Genomic DNA, 18,326 nt, shown 5'->3' with positions numbered 1-18,326 from the left:
ATTACAAGATGCTAATTAATTGTGGAAATGATAAGAAATATGAAATTTAGAGAGACAATGAAAATTATTGGCTTAAGATCGTCTGAAAATAATAGTGAAAAAACTACAGTAATAAATCTATTTGATGTGTATCTTGAGCAATTTGTTCAACATCACGCTCTAAAGATGCAAATGTTATTCGACGTGTTCTTACGTCAACCATAATGAGCAACCAAACTAAAAAGTCTCATTTAATAAGGAAAACAAGTAAGTCATTAATATAAGTAGAACAACACTACACCAGGTCTTAGGGATGCGTGACAAACTTGAGGATCCTAACAATAACTCTCTTTGGGTATTTTTGGGTAGAATTCCACAAAAAGACAGCTTTTGTTGATGCAATAAGACAATTAATTGAAAAAAATTGGCACGACAACACAAGATTTTCACCCAATCAAAGAGATGTTGTTAGAAGGAGAATTGGGTCAAAAAATTGTGAGCCACTTCCGAAACACTTTTTGGATATGACTCAAACACAATTTTATGAGAAATTTGTTCAAACATATCTTTAAATAAGAATTAGTCAATTTTTTTTGAAATGACAAAAGCATTTTATGTTAATATAAATCATTCACGCACTACATGTTGTAGAATGTATATTGAATTTTCCATGCATTATGATATATATCATCATATATGTTGTACTTTGCACACTAACAATATTTTGCAGGAATGTGGCATACAAGCACCTCCAAAGTCATCAAGAGATTTTATTTCAAGTAAATTATGTCAAAGACATGATGACTGCACCTTTTATAAGATTATGTGTTTCGAAGGTTCATGTGCTACATGTGGTGGTTTGCAAAAGTTGCAAAGATATATACATTTAGAGAGTACACATGAAATTGGAAAGACACTTGTCTCTTATGAAAAATACAAGTCAATCACATATGGGGTTAAAGATGGAAAATAGTTTCGTCTAAGAGATGTGAGTTGGTGAGTCAAGATATACCTATAACATAGTTTATGAGTATTTTTGAGGAGAAACTAGTTTATTACTACATAATGCATACACATAGAGCACGGTGGTTGGATGAGAAATTAAAGATATTTAAGGATACATTTCCTCTTGGTACCATCATCTCTATTGTAGATTTTGCAAAGATTTATACCCTAAAACCTCAAAATGAAGTCCAATCCCAATATTACCACTCTCAATTGGTAACTATTTTTATATACATAGTATTCAAGCATGCACATGATATCACGAAGCATGATAGAAAGATAGTATGAGGATATCACTTCTACAGAAGCTCCAATCGTAGTCATTCGACAAATTTTGTGCAAGGATGCTTTCAAATCTACTATGAGAATTTAAGGGAAAGGAATATCAGATACAACCAACACATCATATGGTCTCATAATTGTACATCACAATTCAAGAATGCAAGGATATTCTATTGGTTGAGTAGGAAGCATATGAGGACTGGTGTACAACATTTTTGGAAATTAGTGAGGCCTGACATGAAAGAGAGAGCATGACGATGTGCGTGCATGTGTAAAAAGATCCCTTGCTAGATAAGAACTAAAGTATGAAGGTGGTGCTAATTTAATAGATGCAACAACCATTGTGTAATGGTGTAACTCAACAATGGGACTAGGTAATCAAGGTAATTCTATAATTTCTATATATATTTGGTTGATACATGAATTTGATGTTGCAAGTTATGTAGATTGTTGTACACTTATAGGATTAAGTGACTTGCACTCATTTAGAAACTCAGATGCAAGCTCACTAGTTATTTATACTAGACAAATTGTATGTTTTGGATCATCGTGTATGGATTTTTTGTGGGATGAGTGTGAATCATATGAGTGGGTTGATGGATGGTCTTATAGACCTTTAGTACCCATTGATACATATCAACTTCCCAAACCACTATAGTTGAACCAAATGGAAGTTTCCGTGGATTTTGACCATGTATCTGACATAGTGCAACTAGGTATTGTGACTCGTTACTTTGGTAGTGTAGACATAAAATTTATAGCCTCTTCATTGTAGATCCTTTGAATAAACTCTTGAATGTACACATGCTCCAAGTTTTTATCTCCAATTTTCTTGTATGGTGAGAAAATTTTGGTTGGGGATTATTCCCTTGAATTCATGATTCATTTCTATATGTGGAAACTCGCCTTGCATTTTACTAAAATCAATTGCACAAGATAAATGTTAGAGAACATTAATTAATTTGACTAAGAATAAATTATTTTTATGACCAACTCCATTAAAATAACTCTCAACCAAAATTATAATATCAATTTAAAGGGGAAGACTTATAGTTGGTGACTAGACATGACCCATTCCTAGGCATTATATATCTAATGTAAGTAAGATATAAAATAAAGAAGTATTAATTTTGAATTTATTGGGTTTCAAGGATTAGGCATACTCCGTATGATATGCCCAAATTTCATGCCAATCCATTTAACTTTGATTCTCCAATCTCACTTAAGATATAAAGTGTAACATATAAGAGATCAGGCATCGGTCATGCCTTATCACAAACAACCTTGAAAGGTGCATTGAGCCTAAAATGAATTTAATAATGAAAAAATAACAAAAATGAAAGAGAGGAAATGAAAACAAATAAGGAAAAAACAAAATGTAAAATAAATTGAAAAAAATTAAAATAAATGATTGAGTCCATCCATACACATGCAAATGTACTATACCAAAAATTTAAAGATAAAGAAGTGAAACAAAAACCAAGCAATCATGCTAAATAAAAAATCACTGCATGAGAAAATGGAATCCGATATCATACAATTTGGTTTTGAGTAACCCTACCTTGTAAAATGAAGAGGATGTAGACTAAATAAACATGTGGCAAGAAAAAAGCACTCACAAAAACTTGAAGAAATCCATGGACAAAAGTCTAACAAGGTGACACATCGACCCAATACTAGCCATCAAGGATCAAAATGTTAGAGATTTATTTATAGTCATGATTGGATGAAAAATGTTGACATTTGATGGATACCAAGGCACGTGAAAGAGATCTAAAGGGAAAACATTGGAATCTCAAGGATGCTTCTATTGTCATACTAGGATGAAAATCCTAAAAGTTTGATATGTCAAAAGATAAATAAAACTAGTCAATCCCAAAAGAAAAGTAAACTAAAACAAAATAAATAATGGATCCCTATTTTTCCAAGTCAAAATGGGGGGTGTGTGTAGGGCACAAAGCAAATTTATAAAAAATAAATTTAACATACTTGTAAGAAGATGAATCATGTTCAGGTAATAACTAGCTAATATTTACATGGAAACCTCCTCCGTAGGGGCACTTTAAACTGAATTTTGATGGTGCCTCTCATGGTAACCCTGGGCCGGTTGGGGTAGGCATGGTAATTTATGATCACAATGCAAATTTTATTTGAGCTAAGTGTCATGCTATTGGTTTTAAAACTAACAATTATGCGGAATTTCATGCTTTGTCTTTTGGATTGGATATGGCAATCTCTTTAGGAATTAAGGACTTAATAATTGAAGGTGATTCTATGGTGATTATTCAATGTGTTATGAAAAATAAATCGAATTGTTGGAATTTGCAGTATATACTTGATCCCATTTTACAAAAAATAGAATTGTTTGAATCTTTCTTGGTATCCCAAGTTAATAAGATTGCAGATTTTTTGGTGAATTTAGCCTTTGATAGCAATGCTAATCAGTGAGAGGTGGGTTTTGAGGAAATTCCTTCTATGATATGGGAAGGTTTTCAGCAATAGTCATATGATTTTCTTGAGTACTGTCGATATAAAATTTTATGATGATAATTATTCATGCTTTCCCCTTTCATTTCAAGTATTCATGTTCGTTGTCTGGAAAAGAGTTCGAGGTCATGGTATTTGATATAATAGTGGTTTTCCAAAGGTTTTTTGATACTTTCTTTCTTGGCACGAAGGTTTTTGGCTCATGGGATTTGGCATAGGACTTTGGAAAATTGTGTCTTCTTCCATTTATAGCAGTTATGGAGTCTACATTTGAAAATTATCCGATGGGTTTTTTTGGCAAATTGTCACATGGGCTCTATGCAAAACTGATATTATATGTGTTGTGACCACATTTTGTATGTGGTTCTGGGTGGGGTGTATAAATTGATCCGTTAGATACTATAGGTTTATTTTATGAGCTGTGGCCGGAGGTTTTCTTCCCAGGGTTCTTTCCTCTGGCATGCTCTTTGAATCCTGTGTAAAAAATAAAAAATATTAATAAAAAAGTTTAGTGGAATAATCCACTTTTATTGACAAAAAAAAAACTAGCTAATACTTACAACATTTTATTTTTAACCATAGAATTTCATCAAGGAGATTCATTGTATAACCAACTTCACTTCTTTCCTTTCTTCCTTTATGTATTTTCTATTGTAACAATGTTAGTTGCATGCACTTTTTATTTATTGATCCTTAGAATCTGTTGAGCTCTCAATTTTATAATTAAAATATGCTTAAATATGTCAATTAATTCCATAAGACTGAATTTATAACATTGGAGTTAATGGTGAAATTGACTAGAATTTAATGTACTAAGCAAGTAGGTGAGCAATTAATTCTTACAAAGAGGTTACTCTTGTAAAAAGATTAATGGATATGTAAGTGAAGGTAAGGTATGTACATAAAACATCATATGCAACTTTCACTTTCACATGTAAGATCCACAAACTCCAAAATAATCTTAGATCTATAATAGTATATTTTTGGGGGAAATTGACCTTCATGTACAATCAGATGTGATGTCTAATATTTACATCAATGCCCAACTCAATATAGAAGTTCCACAAAATATCCTTGAAAAACCATATTGAAGTTAAAATTTAATACATAGTTTAGATGGATATTGAATTTTCACAAATGTGATCGCAATTTGTTTAATGACTTGGGAAAAATTTGAAGGTATGACACATTTTTGGATAAGGAAATCATATTAAATTATATATCAAATTTTCATAAATGATAAGTATAAAGCATTTTTAACCTTTTATGCATTGAGGGGTTAATATGTTCATTTAAATTATACAAATGAATCTCTGAAATGTGTAATTGAAAGGGTAAGCTCCACAAATTGATTTATTACTTTTTTTAGTATATATTTCCAATATTGACCAAAGATAAGAGGATTTGTAGTAAGAATTATCCCAAAGTTAAAAGGGGAGGTCCTTATTATGTTAAGAGAAAATTGGTTCATGTTGTGAAAAGGCACAAAACCTCCTTTTATTAGCATTTTATCTCTCAGTACTTAGAAATGTTGGCAATTGACCCTCATTGGATTCATTCTGTTATCATTGATGGCAACAAGATCTGATGGAAGTCACAAACCGGCACTAGGAGGCATATACCGACAGATATCGACATTGGAAGCATTCAGGCCTACACCAGCACCGACACCGGCACCGGTATCAATACTTCAAGAAAATCGACATCAAGGAAGATTTATTTAGTAAATCATTTTGTAATCATTGTCAAGGCCAACATTGAATATCTCTTGTAAATTCATTGTAAGTGGACATAAGGCATATCATGTGTAATAGGTATATAAGTCAGTCTGCTAGGTTAATTTAAGTGATGATAGTATTGTGATGGAATAGAGATAGACATATATAGGTATAGAAGAACTGTGAGATGCGAAATATATGTATGGAGATTATTTTTGTATGCAAACATTATATCATGCAATGATCTATAGACAACTTGGAAAGAATTCTTGGAGGAGAAGTAATACCGGTAATAGTTCAAGTTTGTGAACTGGTACAGAGTAGAACCAGAACCAAAACTCTATCTGGCATAGAAGATGCATTCTTGAGTTCATTTTTAGTAATTTACTTTGGCAGAAAGCTTGTAGTCAGTTAGGATATTTAGTAATGAGCAATATGCTCTAGGTAGTGTGCCTTCCTGCAAGTGCAGGCCCCTATTTTATGTAATATCTTTTCATATGGAAAGTGAACTGATATTGTGGGTCACAAATCCCATCGTGGTTTTTCCTCATTGAGGTTTTCCACGTATAAATTCTGTGTGTTATGGTGGTCATTTATGTGGATGATTTATTTTCTTATTTGTTTACCGGTACATACATGCATGGTTTAGAAAGTTAAAAATTGTTCATTTAGATAGAACACTGATTCAGCCCCCCCCTCTCAGTGTTCTCAGATCCCAACAATTGGTATCAGAGCCTGGTACCTTGGAAGAAGTTTAACAGCTTGAGGAAGATCCTGAAACCAGAATCTTTGAACATGGCTATGGAGAAGCAACTTGAGATGACTCTTGAGGATTATGATGCTGAAAGGATGAAGAACTTGAAATTGCAAGAAGAATTGAATTCTGCAAATGAATTCATTCTTATCCTACAAGAAAGGTTATCATATGCTCAATCCAAGAGAAAAAAACTTCTGCAAAAACTGAATGATAAAGAGAAGAATGCTCTTAAGGAACAATGTAAGAAACTAAGTCAAGCAAACATGCTCATGAAAAATGAAATGCAAGATCTGACCATGAGGTTATCAAAAGATATAGAGGACATAAAGAAGAAGGAAGATAATCTTGTTTTATCTATAAAGAACAAGTTTGATGAATGTGGAAGATTGACTCATGAGAATAATCTATTGAGAGCTGATTTGGCACACTCCTAGAATAATGAACAAGAAATTGAAAGACAAGTAACTATTCTAAGAGATGATCTGACTACTGCAAGTGAGTATAAAGAGAAGTTTAGGATCAGTGTTGCACAGTTGGATGACTTGTTGAAAAGACAAAGACAAATTGATGATTCTAGAGGACTTGGATTTGTACAAGGTGAAAGCTCTAGTACTGCTAATGAAGATCAGACAACCGGTATGCATAACTCATCAGAAAAGAGGAAACCGGTAAGGCAATCTAATGCTTATAAATTCAATGGTAGATGTTTTGTTTGCAATAAATTTGGGCATATGGCTAAACAATGTATAAATAAGGAAAATCAAAACTACGATTTTGTTCCTAGTCAATGCACAAACTGCAAGAAATATGGTCATAGATTAGAAGATTGTAGACTGAATGTTAAATGTCATGCATGTGGAAAGTTGGGACATTTTGCTAATCATTGTAGGTCAAGAAACAATACTACCGGATATGTCAAAGCAATTCAGAAGAACAATGTTACATGCTATGCATGCAACAAAATAGGCCATATTGCTAAGTATTGCAGAAGTGAGACTCAACCGGCTAATAATGATAAAAATAATGAGAAAGGAAAGAAGAAGGTAGATGAAATACAACAAGATCACACCAAGAGATGGGTTAGAAAATCTGAAGAACAAAGTGGAGATGGATCTATACTGACAAATCCACCAGTAGAACAGGGTATTCTTCCACCGGCAGGAAATTCCACCGATAACTAAGGCATAAGCCTTAAGGGTTGGCAATGTCACTGCTAAATTTTGCATATTACCTCGGAAGAGATCTAAAGAGATCTAGAGAAATGTGTTCATCATCGATGAAGGTTACGCCGCCACATAACTGTGAAACCAACATCTGTAGGGTTGTTGGTGAAGCATTAATTACATAAAGTTAGGATTTTTATTTGCTGATAAAAGAGGGTAAGTGAATTCATTTTCACTCACCAAGCATTCAAGCAATCAGAGCTAAGTAAAGGCAAATTAAGAGCGAGCAAAGCATTGAGAGAGGATTTCGAGCAATTATCTGAAGCACTCAATCGTCCACCAGCATTCACTTTTAGGTATTTTCTGACATGGCATCAGGATCTTCAGCACCTACTTTTATTGCAAATCCCACCATTGTCGAAGTCAAGGATAGGTTAAGGCTAGTCTTTAAGGAGGTTCCCAAAATTGCCAAGAAGGAAGACTCTGCAGGTGCATTTTCTAGGGTTCTTGATGGAGTAATGTATGTTGAAGATGTGAGGGCATACATTCACTGCACTTTTGAGGATTTGGGCACCGAAGACATCAAAAGCATGTATCAATCAGTGATACTGGGAGACTCTGGAACCATTAAACAAGAATTCAAAGCAATTGAGGATCTAAGGTTAACCAGTATTTTGTACATACTGGAATTCAAGGATGAGGTGATCAGATATGTTCTAAGCAGGGTTCACAATGAATTCATTTGGCTAGATAGGCCTTACATGATCATGAAGGAGGTAATTCAGGCTGTCTTTGGCTTACCCAGGGCCAGACAAGAACTTGGCAAGAAAATTTCCAACACAAAGGTCAAAAAACTCACTGGTGCTACATCCGATAGCAGATCAATGAGGATAAACTCAATCACCGACATGTACATAAAGTTTGCAAGCATGATCATAGGATACAAGGTAACTCAATCCAACCGACTGAATTTTGTTGCAAGTTAATGCATTCATGCTGCATATCGGATTCTAAGGAATAATGTGAAGTATGATTTATGTGAATGGATGAGGAGTGAATTATTGCTAAACCTTACTAAGATAAAAGGAACCAAGAACGACACTTTCAGATATGAAAACTTAATTGTTTATTTAATGTTTTATTTCTTGAATGAGCTACTCGATTTAGGAAAGAAGCAATGGGCTCATGACATATCGGTAGGTATGCAGATTAAGATGGCTGGTCTTGGTACCAATAGAGATGAGAAACTTTGGGGGTATTTTAAGACTTTTCAAGAAAACATGAGGAAAAGGGAGAGAATTTCAAAGAGTATTGTGGAGAAGTATTCCACTGACATATGTTTCATGGTGAAAACTAATGAAACTCTCATGGAATCAGTTGAACTCAGGAAAATCTGGATTACTGAGCTTGGATATGAGGTAGATGATAGTATCTTTGAGCTCTATGCAAAGATGATGTTAGATGCCCCATTAGATGATAAAACAAAACACTTTAATACAGTAGGAGAGAAGGCTCTTGAAGTGAAAACCAGTTTTAATAGGAAAAGAAGAGAAAAGAAAATAGAAAAGATGTCTACATATGTACAAGATGTGCTTTATAAGATAGACACTCAGTTGGGTTCCAAATCAAAACAGACAGTCAAATCGACAGAGGTTGCTACTGAAGAAGTGAAGAAGCCACAAGTACAGATTTCCCCAATCACTTCTGACTCTGACTCAGAGGATCATGAACCTCTAGCTTTCAGAAGGGTACAAAGGAAGAATGTGGTAAAACCACTGGTAGAGCAACAAAAGGAAGAATCTAGGAGGAGACTTGTCAGAAAGGAAGCTCTGCCTACTGCACCTCCACCACTGGTAAGGAAGCCTATGCAAAAGAGGAAACTAGTCACACCAGTAACCACAAGCAAAAAGCAGAAGGGTGATGATGCTGGAATTGGTAAGACAACAATGACCTATGTTGAAATTATTGATGAAAGATGGAATATTAAAGAATATATCAAAGTATTATGAAGATTTTGAAGAAAATGAGAAAAGTGAATTAGAAGAGGCTATTTTACTGTATATAGACATTTATAAGAAAGCCTTAGTTGATTTTTGAAGGAGATGCCTTTATCCCTGTATAATAAACTTGAGGCTAGAAGGCTTGATTCTATCAAGAGGGATAGGGAAATCAAGGAAGTTGCACTTTTGGAACAATGTATCACTATAAATAATGAAGAGATGAAAAGATGTATGTATACTACTAATAGTACAATTTTCAGTAGTAAAAACCGACAGATAAGCCTTATGATGGGAAGATTAAATGAGGTGATAAATGAGACAAGTAAGGGATGGACAAAATTATTTCAAAAAACCCTAGACTTTCTCACACCTCAAGAAGAATTTTCAAAGGCAGCATCCCCCACCATTCCTGACAAATCAAAAGGAAAGGGTATTTTGGGCAGTTCAACTCCAGTTTTGGAACAACCACAACCGACAGTTAAAGAGAGTGTATAGTATGTACCAACACAGACAAATTCTCAGCAAGAGAATGTATAGGGCACTAAAAACACTATGGATGATACTCCACTGACTGTAATCGATACTGCACCAAGTGGCAAAGCCACCAGTGCAAAAGAGGTTGAGATGGACAAGGTAAAATCAACTAAGTCCATACGAGCAGGTAAAATTGATTCCCCAGAAAGAGTTTTGACAATTGACACTTCTCAGGTCGAGAAGAAATCAGTCTGAGTTAAGTCCAATAGAATTAATGAGGATGGCCACTCAAAAATTTCTAAAGGAAACAACTGTAGATAAAGGGTTAATTGATCAATTGGTCTCTGTACTACACAAAATAATGTCTAACTGTTAGATTCAGGATGGAGCAATCCCTTCCGGTAAGATCAAGACTTTAATAGAGCACATATCAAATAATTTTCAATCTTTGAGACAGATTGCAGATCAACAGGCTTTGGACAATTTCTTTGCAGCTAAAAGAGTAGCTTTTGATCAACTCATAGAATCTAGGAAGAAAAAAATAGAAGAAAAGCTTATTCCCATTGAAATTTGTTTAAAACAATGTACTAATATCTAGAGAGTATGTTGTAATTTAGGAAATCTTACAGCCAATGTAGATAGCAGATTGAAAGAGTTATATGACAAAATGGCTAATATTGCTAACTCTTTTGATGGACTGACTCCACTAAATACATCTGTTGATGGACAAATTTTGTCTTTGGAGAACCAAGTTTTTTCTTTTGAGAAGGAGAAAGATAAAATAATAAGGAGAGCAAGAAATTTAAGAGGATTGGTAAGCCCTAGACTTAACTCATTAGGTGTTCACAACAAACAGTGCATGGATATGCTAGCAAAACCCACACCGGTAGATACCCAGGAGAAGGAATCACTTGCCAACTTACTCAGTGGATTTGCATCAGTATCTGATACTTTCAAATCAAGTTGGGACACGTATCTTTAGTTGCTACAAAAGGCATACCTAGAAATCCTGAAGATGACTAAGCTCGCGTGACACTAATGGTATTATTTCATTCTTTTATTCTTTCACCGGTCTTTGGCATTAATGTCAAAGGGGGAGTATGTAGATATGTGAAAAATATCAAAGAAAACATTATCAAATGGAGTATATGGAGTGTATTTCTCAGGTGGAGCACATTGGCAGGGAATCCCTTTTTCACATGAGTGTTGCCATCAATGCCAAAGGGGGAGATTATTGGCAATTGACACTCATTGGATTCATTTTGTTGTCATTTATGGCAAAAAGATCTGATGGAAGTCACAAACCAGCACTAGGAGGCATATATCGGTAGATACCGACATTGGAAGCATTCAGGCCTACACCAACACCGACACTGGCACTTCAAGGAAGTCGACATCAAGGAAGATTTATTTAGTAAATCATTTTGTAATTATTGTTGAGGCCAACACTAAATATCTCTTGTAAATGTACTGTAAGCCAAAATAAGGCATATCATGTGTAATAGGTATATAATCCAGTCTGCTAGGTTAATTTAAGTGATGATGGTATTGTGATGGAATAGAGTTAGACATATATAGGTATAGCAGAACTGTAAGATACAAAATATATGTATGGAGATCATTTTTGTATGCAAACATTATACCATGCAATGATCTACAAATAGCTTGGAAAGCATTATTGGAGGAGAAGTAATACTGGTAATAGTTCAAGTTTGTGAACCGGTACGGAGCAAAACCAGAACCGGAACTCTATCTGGCATAGAAGATGCATTCTTGAGTTCATTTTCAGTAATTTACTTTGGCAAAAAGCTTGTAGTCAGTGAGGCTCTTTAGTGATGAGCAGTATGCTCTAGGCAGTGTGCCTTCTTGCAAGTGCAGACCCCTATTTTATGTAATATCTTTTCATATGGCCAATGAACTGATATTGTGGGTCACAAATCCCACCGTGGTTTTTCCTCATTGAGTTTTTCCACGTATAAATTTTGTGTGTTATGGTGTTCATTTATGTGGATGGTTTATTTGCTTCTTGTTATATGCTTATTTGTTTACCAATACATACATGCATGGTTTAGAAAGTTAAAAACCATTCATTCTGACAGAACACTGATTCACCCTTCCCCTCCCCCCCTCAGTGTTTTCAGATCCCAACAAGAAACACTATTTTTTAGCTTTGAGTTCGATGTTTAAGGTTTTGTCTTTCTAAGACTTTAGGGTGTGATTTTATCTACCCATAATTTTTTGTGACATAAGATATTTAAAAAGAAATTTATAGTTAATATAAGTATCTGTTCATTAAAAATCTTAATTTATCTTCAATAAATGTATTAGAGATATCAATACAAATCTTAAGACATTAAGAAAATTTTAACTACCCACATCATAACATCATTTTTAATTGATTAACATAAATTTTATTTACAACAATACAAAAATAAGTAGAAGTTACATATCTTTCATCTAAATTTGTGTGGATTTTAAGTGAAAATGTTGGTGACAAAATATTTGACAAACTAAATGATGTGGTTTGACAATAAACAATATATTTTGAGTTTAAGTGTAATTTGAAAAGAAGAAAATATATTATTGTGTTGTTTTTTATTTAGTAATAGATCTAGCTAACTTAAAAAGCATTTACCAAATCATAAACCAAAATTACAATGTAATAAAACTAGCATACCTATTCTTAGAGAAATATATGCAAGGTATGTTGATAGATATCTTTGATTGAAAGATAAATTTTATTAAATGTAAGTGTTATTAAATGCTTAACCTAAAGACATTGGTTGTGTACACATCCAAGATAAATGTCCTATAGCCAAATAATTCCAAATTTGAAGGACAAAAAAGGCATTCAGAGCACGATAAACATCAAACTTAAATTTAAAATAATTCTTTAATATAAAAGAGTTATGGAAGATAAAGATAATAAAAAACTTATAATATTATATTACATAATTTATTTGGAGGTTTTAGAAATTAAAAAAACAAGATCCTTAATTATGTAGAATAAACTTGAGTTGCCTAAATTTAACTTCTCAACAATTGTAAACATCTTTGGGGTATTATTTTTAGAAATGGTAATTGCATTGAATTGATAATAACTGTATGGATTTAGTAGTGTTTTCTATTATGTGGGCGTGTGTTATTATTAATATATTTAATGCATATATATGTTATTATAATAATTATATTATATTTTTAAATTTTATGGTTACATAAAACATTATTTCAAACTAAAACATATTAAAATTCATAAATTAATGCCATTGTCTAATTTATTATAATACAAAGTAAGAAAGAAGTATAAAGAGTGGTCTAATTAATGCAGCGTCATATAATAGTTTTATCATATCAATCAATTGATCCTTTTTCTAGCTCCACAAAGTTGTTTTAGCTATCCGATAGAGGAGCATGAACCTCAAACTGAAACCTCTTCAACTAAGAGCCAATAATATATTCTAATGGAGAGATCTTCATCCACAAATTCATTTTAGCTACTCAATATGGGAGCATGAGGCTTAGGTTGAAATTTGTTCAACTAAGAGCCAATGATTGAGGGGAATGGATATCTTCAACAAAGAGCAAAGGATTTAAGGGTACATATTCTATCAAATTCACAAGGGGCACAATCCCAACCTCATCCCTTATGATGTCAAAGCTTTGCATTCAATAAGACTTGATCCTTGGAGGGTTCATTAAGAACCATTCAACTTCACTAGTAGACCAAAGACCCATCGACTTATGAATGTATTTAAAAATAATTTTTAGTAATCTAACGATCATTGAAATTTTATTAAGAAAACTTCACAAATAACAAAAGAACATAAAGAATAACTATAAAATTAGAATCAAATATATTTCTTTTTTAATTTCCACTTCAGTTTTTTATATTATTTTAATATTAGTTATTTGTCATATCTTGATAATCAAAACCCTCCTTCCCTACTAATTTAGTAAGCAAACTAAATACAAAATTAAAGTATTTCATTTATTTTTTCTTCTATTTAAGTAAATTGATTGCTAGTTCTATAGTGTGTTCATCTTTAGTTTTGAGAACCAATTAAATAAATTAAGGAATTGTTTCTTGAAAATCATTTTTGAATATACTCTTATCTATATAAAAATGAAAATCAAATGCGACATATTTGCCTTTCTGCACTCATTTAAAAAAAATATTTTTTTTAACCATCAAGGTATTTATAAATGATGTTTAAAAACAATTCTTGTATTTCAAATTGTTGGGAAACATTCTTGTTTGAAGTTGCATTATCATATCACTTAAGGGTAAGGTTTTGTGGAGAGGAGCTTTCTAAAACAATTTAGTGGGTGGTGCTGATATTTTTCAGGAATATTTTAAAGCGGGTGGTCCCATGATTTAGTAGGGCACTTCAGCTTAAAAGTTTAACCTCCAAAATTTAGGAAAGCTAGTGATCGCATGAAGAATGTTGGTAATTTCTAGCTCCACCCCACTGATTGCATTTCTTTATTGACGGGAATCTAAAATATTAGCTAATTGACAAGTGGCATAAAAAAGTTCCTAAGCTGGTTGGGAAATTTCTAGCCTCACCCCAATTGCATTTGTTTTATGGGGGGAATCTAAAACATTAGCTAATTGACAAGTGGCAAAAAAAATTCCTAAGTTGGTGGGGCAATTTCTAGCCTCACCCCAATTGCATTTCTTTTCTAGTGGGAATCTAAAATATTAGCTAATTGATACGTAGGAGAATAAATTCCTAAGGTGGTGGGACAATTTCTAGCCCAACCCAAATTCTCTTTCTTTTCTAGTGGGAATCTAAAATATTAGCTAACTGACAAGTGGCAGAAAAATTCGTAAGTTGATGGGGCAATTTTTAGACCCACCCCAATTGCATTTCTTTTATGATCGGAATCTAAAATATTAGCTAATTGACAAGTGGTAGAAATAATTCCTAAGTTAGCGAGGCAATTTCTAACAGCACCTCAATCAAATTTCTTTTTTGTTGGGATTCAAAATATTAGCTAATTGACAAGAGGCAGAAAATTTTCCTAAGCACCCCAATTGCACTTGCTGAAAGGCAGAAAAAATTCCTAAACACCCCAATTGGACCAGCTGAAATATGCAGTCCTAAAAAATAACCACAGCTGTTTTTAAGAAAAAGATTTCAAATAATACTGTAGCATAAATTTTTTTTGACTCATAAACCTTAAATGTCAATTATTTCTAACATGAGACAACTTAGATAAATTGTAGGAATTCTAATCTGTAACTGTTATATTCAACTAAAACATATAAAATTAAATACAAACTTACACTGCAACTCAGATTCTTGGTAATCAATTCTATGTATCTTATTTTATATATATAACAAAAATTGAAACAGTAGAATTTTCTGAAATTTGGTTGTGTAAATCGAAAACTAAATTTGAAGAAGGAAACAATTAAATTAAACTCAGAATATATGATTTTTATCAGAAAATAAGAACCAATGAAACTTAATTCAAGAACCTAAGGATGCCATAGACGTAGCTTGCTCTGCACCTCCAAATCCAAAAGCCTGATGCTGAGACAAATAAAAATCTGAAAATCTGAAGCAATGAATATACACTGAATTCAACTATATTCCCACTGCGAGGAAAAATAAAGAAGAAACTTGCACCACCTTTATTATTATTTCAGGAAACAGACAGCCATCTCACTGTCACTAAGATTTTTAAAGCCTAATACTACCCAAAGGGACATCACCAAACCATAAGATTGACATGTAATAAAACACTTAAAATGAACTGCAGTAGTAAAGCTCACAGGTTACCTTGAATCATCCACCGTCTACTACAGAATTTTCAAACCTTACCAACCTTAAAACAGAGTGGAAACTTTACAGCCTTGCTCACATGGAGCTCCGCTCCCCAAGCTGCCTCAAATTCTGCCCGAAACTCCTCCAAGATTTCTTCCCTCCCCACCAAAGTATGCCTCGTTCTGAAAAACCCCATATACTCATCAAACGTCCTCTGCTCTTCAATCTCCATTTTTATTCCCTCCACCTGTGCGAACGGAAACGGCAAAGTCTCATACTCCTCCACCACCACTTTCGCAGCGGGATGGGAAAACGGAAAAATTCTGCTAAAAAACCGCTCATGAACGGCGTCCACTGCTGGATCAACTCTGGGTTTACAGTACGCCCACACGGCAATCACGCCGCCAGGCTTCTTCAACACGCGCTTTACCTGCGCGTAAAATTTATCCAAGTCAAACCAGTGAACGGCCATGGCGACGGTGACCAGGTCAACGGAGTAATCGGGGCCGACGATGGAGTGAAGTTGTTGGTCGGTCATTGATGGCGGCGTGACGGCGTAGCTTATGTTGGGGCGCTGCTCTGCGTGTTGTATTTGCCGCTCACTGGTGTCTGTGCCCACCACTCTCGCATAGTACTTTGATAACTGCTTCACCATTAACACAGAACAGAGTGTTACATATAAAGAGAAGAGGTGTGATAAAGATATGATAAACAAGTTACTTACCTCAATGGCGGCTTGGCCAGTGCCTGTGCCCACATCCCATGCCAGATGATGTTGTGGAGTGAGGGAAGAAAGAAGGGAGAAAAGTTGAGAGGGATATCGGGGCCTGAACTCTGCGTAATTTCTGGCCACAGTTCCATAGACCTCTTTTACATTGGGAAACTTGTTGTCATCCATGGTTTAGGCTCAGACAGAGCTTTGCCTCTTCCATATTATATATATGAAAGGAACTGTGATAAAATAGAAAAGGAGGATCTTCGTTGCGTGGTAGAGAGATTCCAAGTATGTAGGGGAAGATACCATTAGTGGTTATAGTTATTTTTGTGAGAGATTTTAAATAGTATATTGATTTATAGTTATTGTTTTCGTTTTTGGGTAGTAAAGACACATGATGTGAGATTGATTTATAGTTATTGTTTTTGTTTTTGAGTAGTAAAGATGCATGATGTGAGATCCATTATGTACACAAGTGTCTAAAAGTACACATTTCAAAGTGTCACTGGATATCTACTTAAAGATGTCCCAATAATAAAATTGTCAATACTTATTCATAAATGCCCGAGTAGTCATGCACAAATGCCACAATAAATAAATAAATAAAATTAAAAAGTGTCATTTAAACAAATTTTGACTATAAAAATTTAAAAGATTTTATAACTTACATCACACTAATAAGACTATATCCAACTTTCGTCCAATAAAATGACAAATAAATCAATTTTGATATTTAAAAAAATTGAGAAAAAATATACATTAGGAAATTTGATCAAAATATTTTAATTCTAACATCTCATTAGTTCATTTGTTACCAACTACTAAAACATAGTGAATATATTAATATTCCTTCATCAGAAGGAACTTTAATAAACACACCTCTTAGAAATATTTATGGTGTATAATTAAATAGATTTAAAACCTTAATCATAATAATGAGATGAGCAAACTAGTTTAGATTTTATATAAATATGTTGGAGTAAAATTGAGATGGATAAGGTCTTACATTGAAATCAACATGGTATATGGATTTTAACTACTTTTACATTGGAACAAAGAGTTGTAAATTGAGATTTTATACTAAATTTTTTTAAAGAACTAAGAGTTTAGATATGTGGGACATAATTGTGCTAGTGTGATCTTACCTAGGTGGCATAATTCTATCTTGGTGGTGTAATCTTATTATGAGAAGAAATTGTCATTTGATACATCCAAACAAGATTCACTAGTATATATCTTCTTTAAGGAAAACCCCATGGTCTTAGGAAGCATTGTTAAATTTTTTTTACAATGGTAGGCAATAGTAATTTACATCCTTATCATTAATTTATCTTGAAAGCTAAGTTAACAATGATAAAATGGATGTTGACAATGTAACTAGATTTTCTTGTAGTAGATTTTCGGATAAGATTGTGTGCGAGTTTTTAGATCAATGTTTTGGATCACACTCTGTGATCCATCATTAGGATGCATGAGAGCACAAATGTGTTGTCCAAGATAATAAACAAAGTGCTTCCTAATGATGCTTGATTAAAATGACCTAAGGTGATGTATTTTAACTACAAGCCCTAGAGATATAATTTAAAATGTTTGGTGTATTGGTCAATGGACTATAATCATATTCAAAAGAGTTGGTAGGAGAAGAATGAAAATTAAATTAAAATAAGAGGGATAACATATTTATCATAATAATTGTATATATAAAAATATCTAGAGATGCACATGAGACCACATTTCAAGGATACATGTGTGTGCAGGAAATGTGGGGTACAGAAACATAAAAGTCTGATTCCAAAGTGTCCACACATGCCAATGGGACTTTTGGTGCAAGTTATGGGAGCTATAATTAATAGCTCAACTTCCCAAGGGGTGTTCCATTATTCTCTATATCACAGGATCCCTCAAGTCAATGCCTTTGCTCTCAGATCACTGAGCGAAGTGACTTAGGAATGACAACTCCAAGAATGAGTGA

At 33.6% G+C, this 18,326-nt stretch overlaps 1 protein-coding gene across 1 annotated transcript; it reads right to left on the bottom strand.

Annotated features, from left to right (window-relative positions):
* Positions 1-15,381: 15,381 nt before the first annotated feature.
* LOC131053019 (uncharacterized) lies at positions 15,382-16,647 on the bottom strand. The gene is made up of 2 exons (XM_057987639.2): positions 16,364-16,647; positions 15,382-16,282 (listed from the first exon to the last, which is right to left on the bottom strand). Exons 1-2 carry the CDS (start codon positions 16,535-16,537, stop codon positions 15,686-15,688), a joined length of 771 nt encoding a protein of 256 aa, XP_057843622.1. The 5' UTR covers positions 16,538-16,647; the 3' UTR covers positions 15,382-15,685.
* Between the last annotated feature and the right edge of the window lie 1,679 nt (positions 16,648-18,326).

Source organism: Cryptomeria japonica, chromosome 4 (assembly GCF_030272615.1).
Source record: "Cryptomeria japonica chromosome 4, Sugi_1.0, whole genome shotgun sequence".
In the NCBI taxonomy this organism is placed as follows: Eukaryota; Viridiplantae; Streptophyta; class Pinopsida; order Cupressales; family Cupressaceae; genus Cryptomeria; species Cryptomeria japonica.
Note: the sequence above shows the minus strand (reverse complement) of the source record. Positions and strands in the feature narration are given on the sequence as shown.

Coding starts and splice junctions, on each gene's coding strand:
- LOC131053019 (XM_057987639.2), bottom strand. CDS start 16,537: ATGGATGACAACAAGTTTCCCAATGTAAAAGAGGTCTATGGAACTGTG. Junction 16,283..16,363: donor CTGGCCAAGCCGCCATTGAG/GTAAGTAACTTG, acceptor ATGGTGAAGCAG/TTATCAAAGTACTATGCGAG.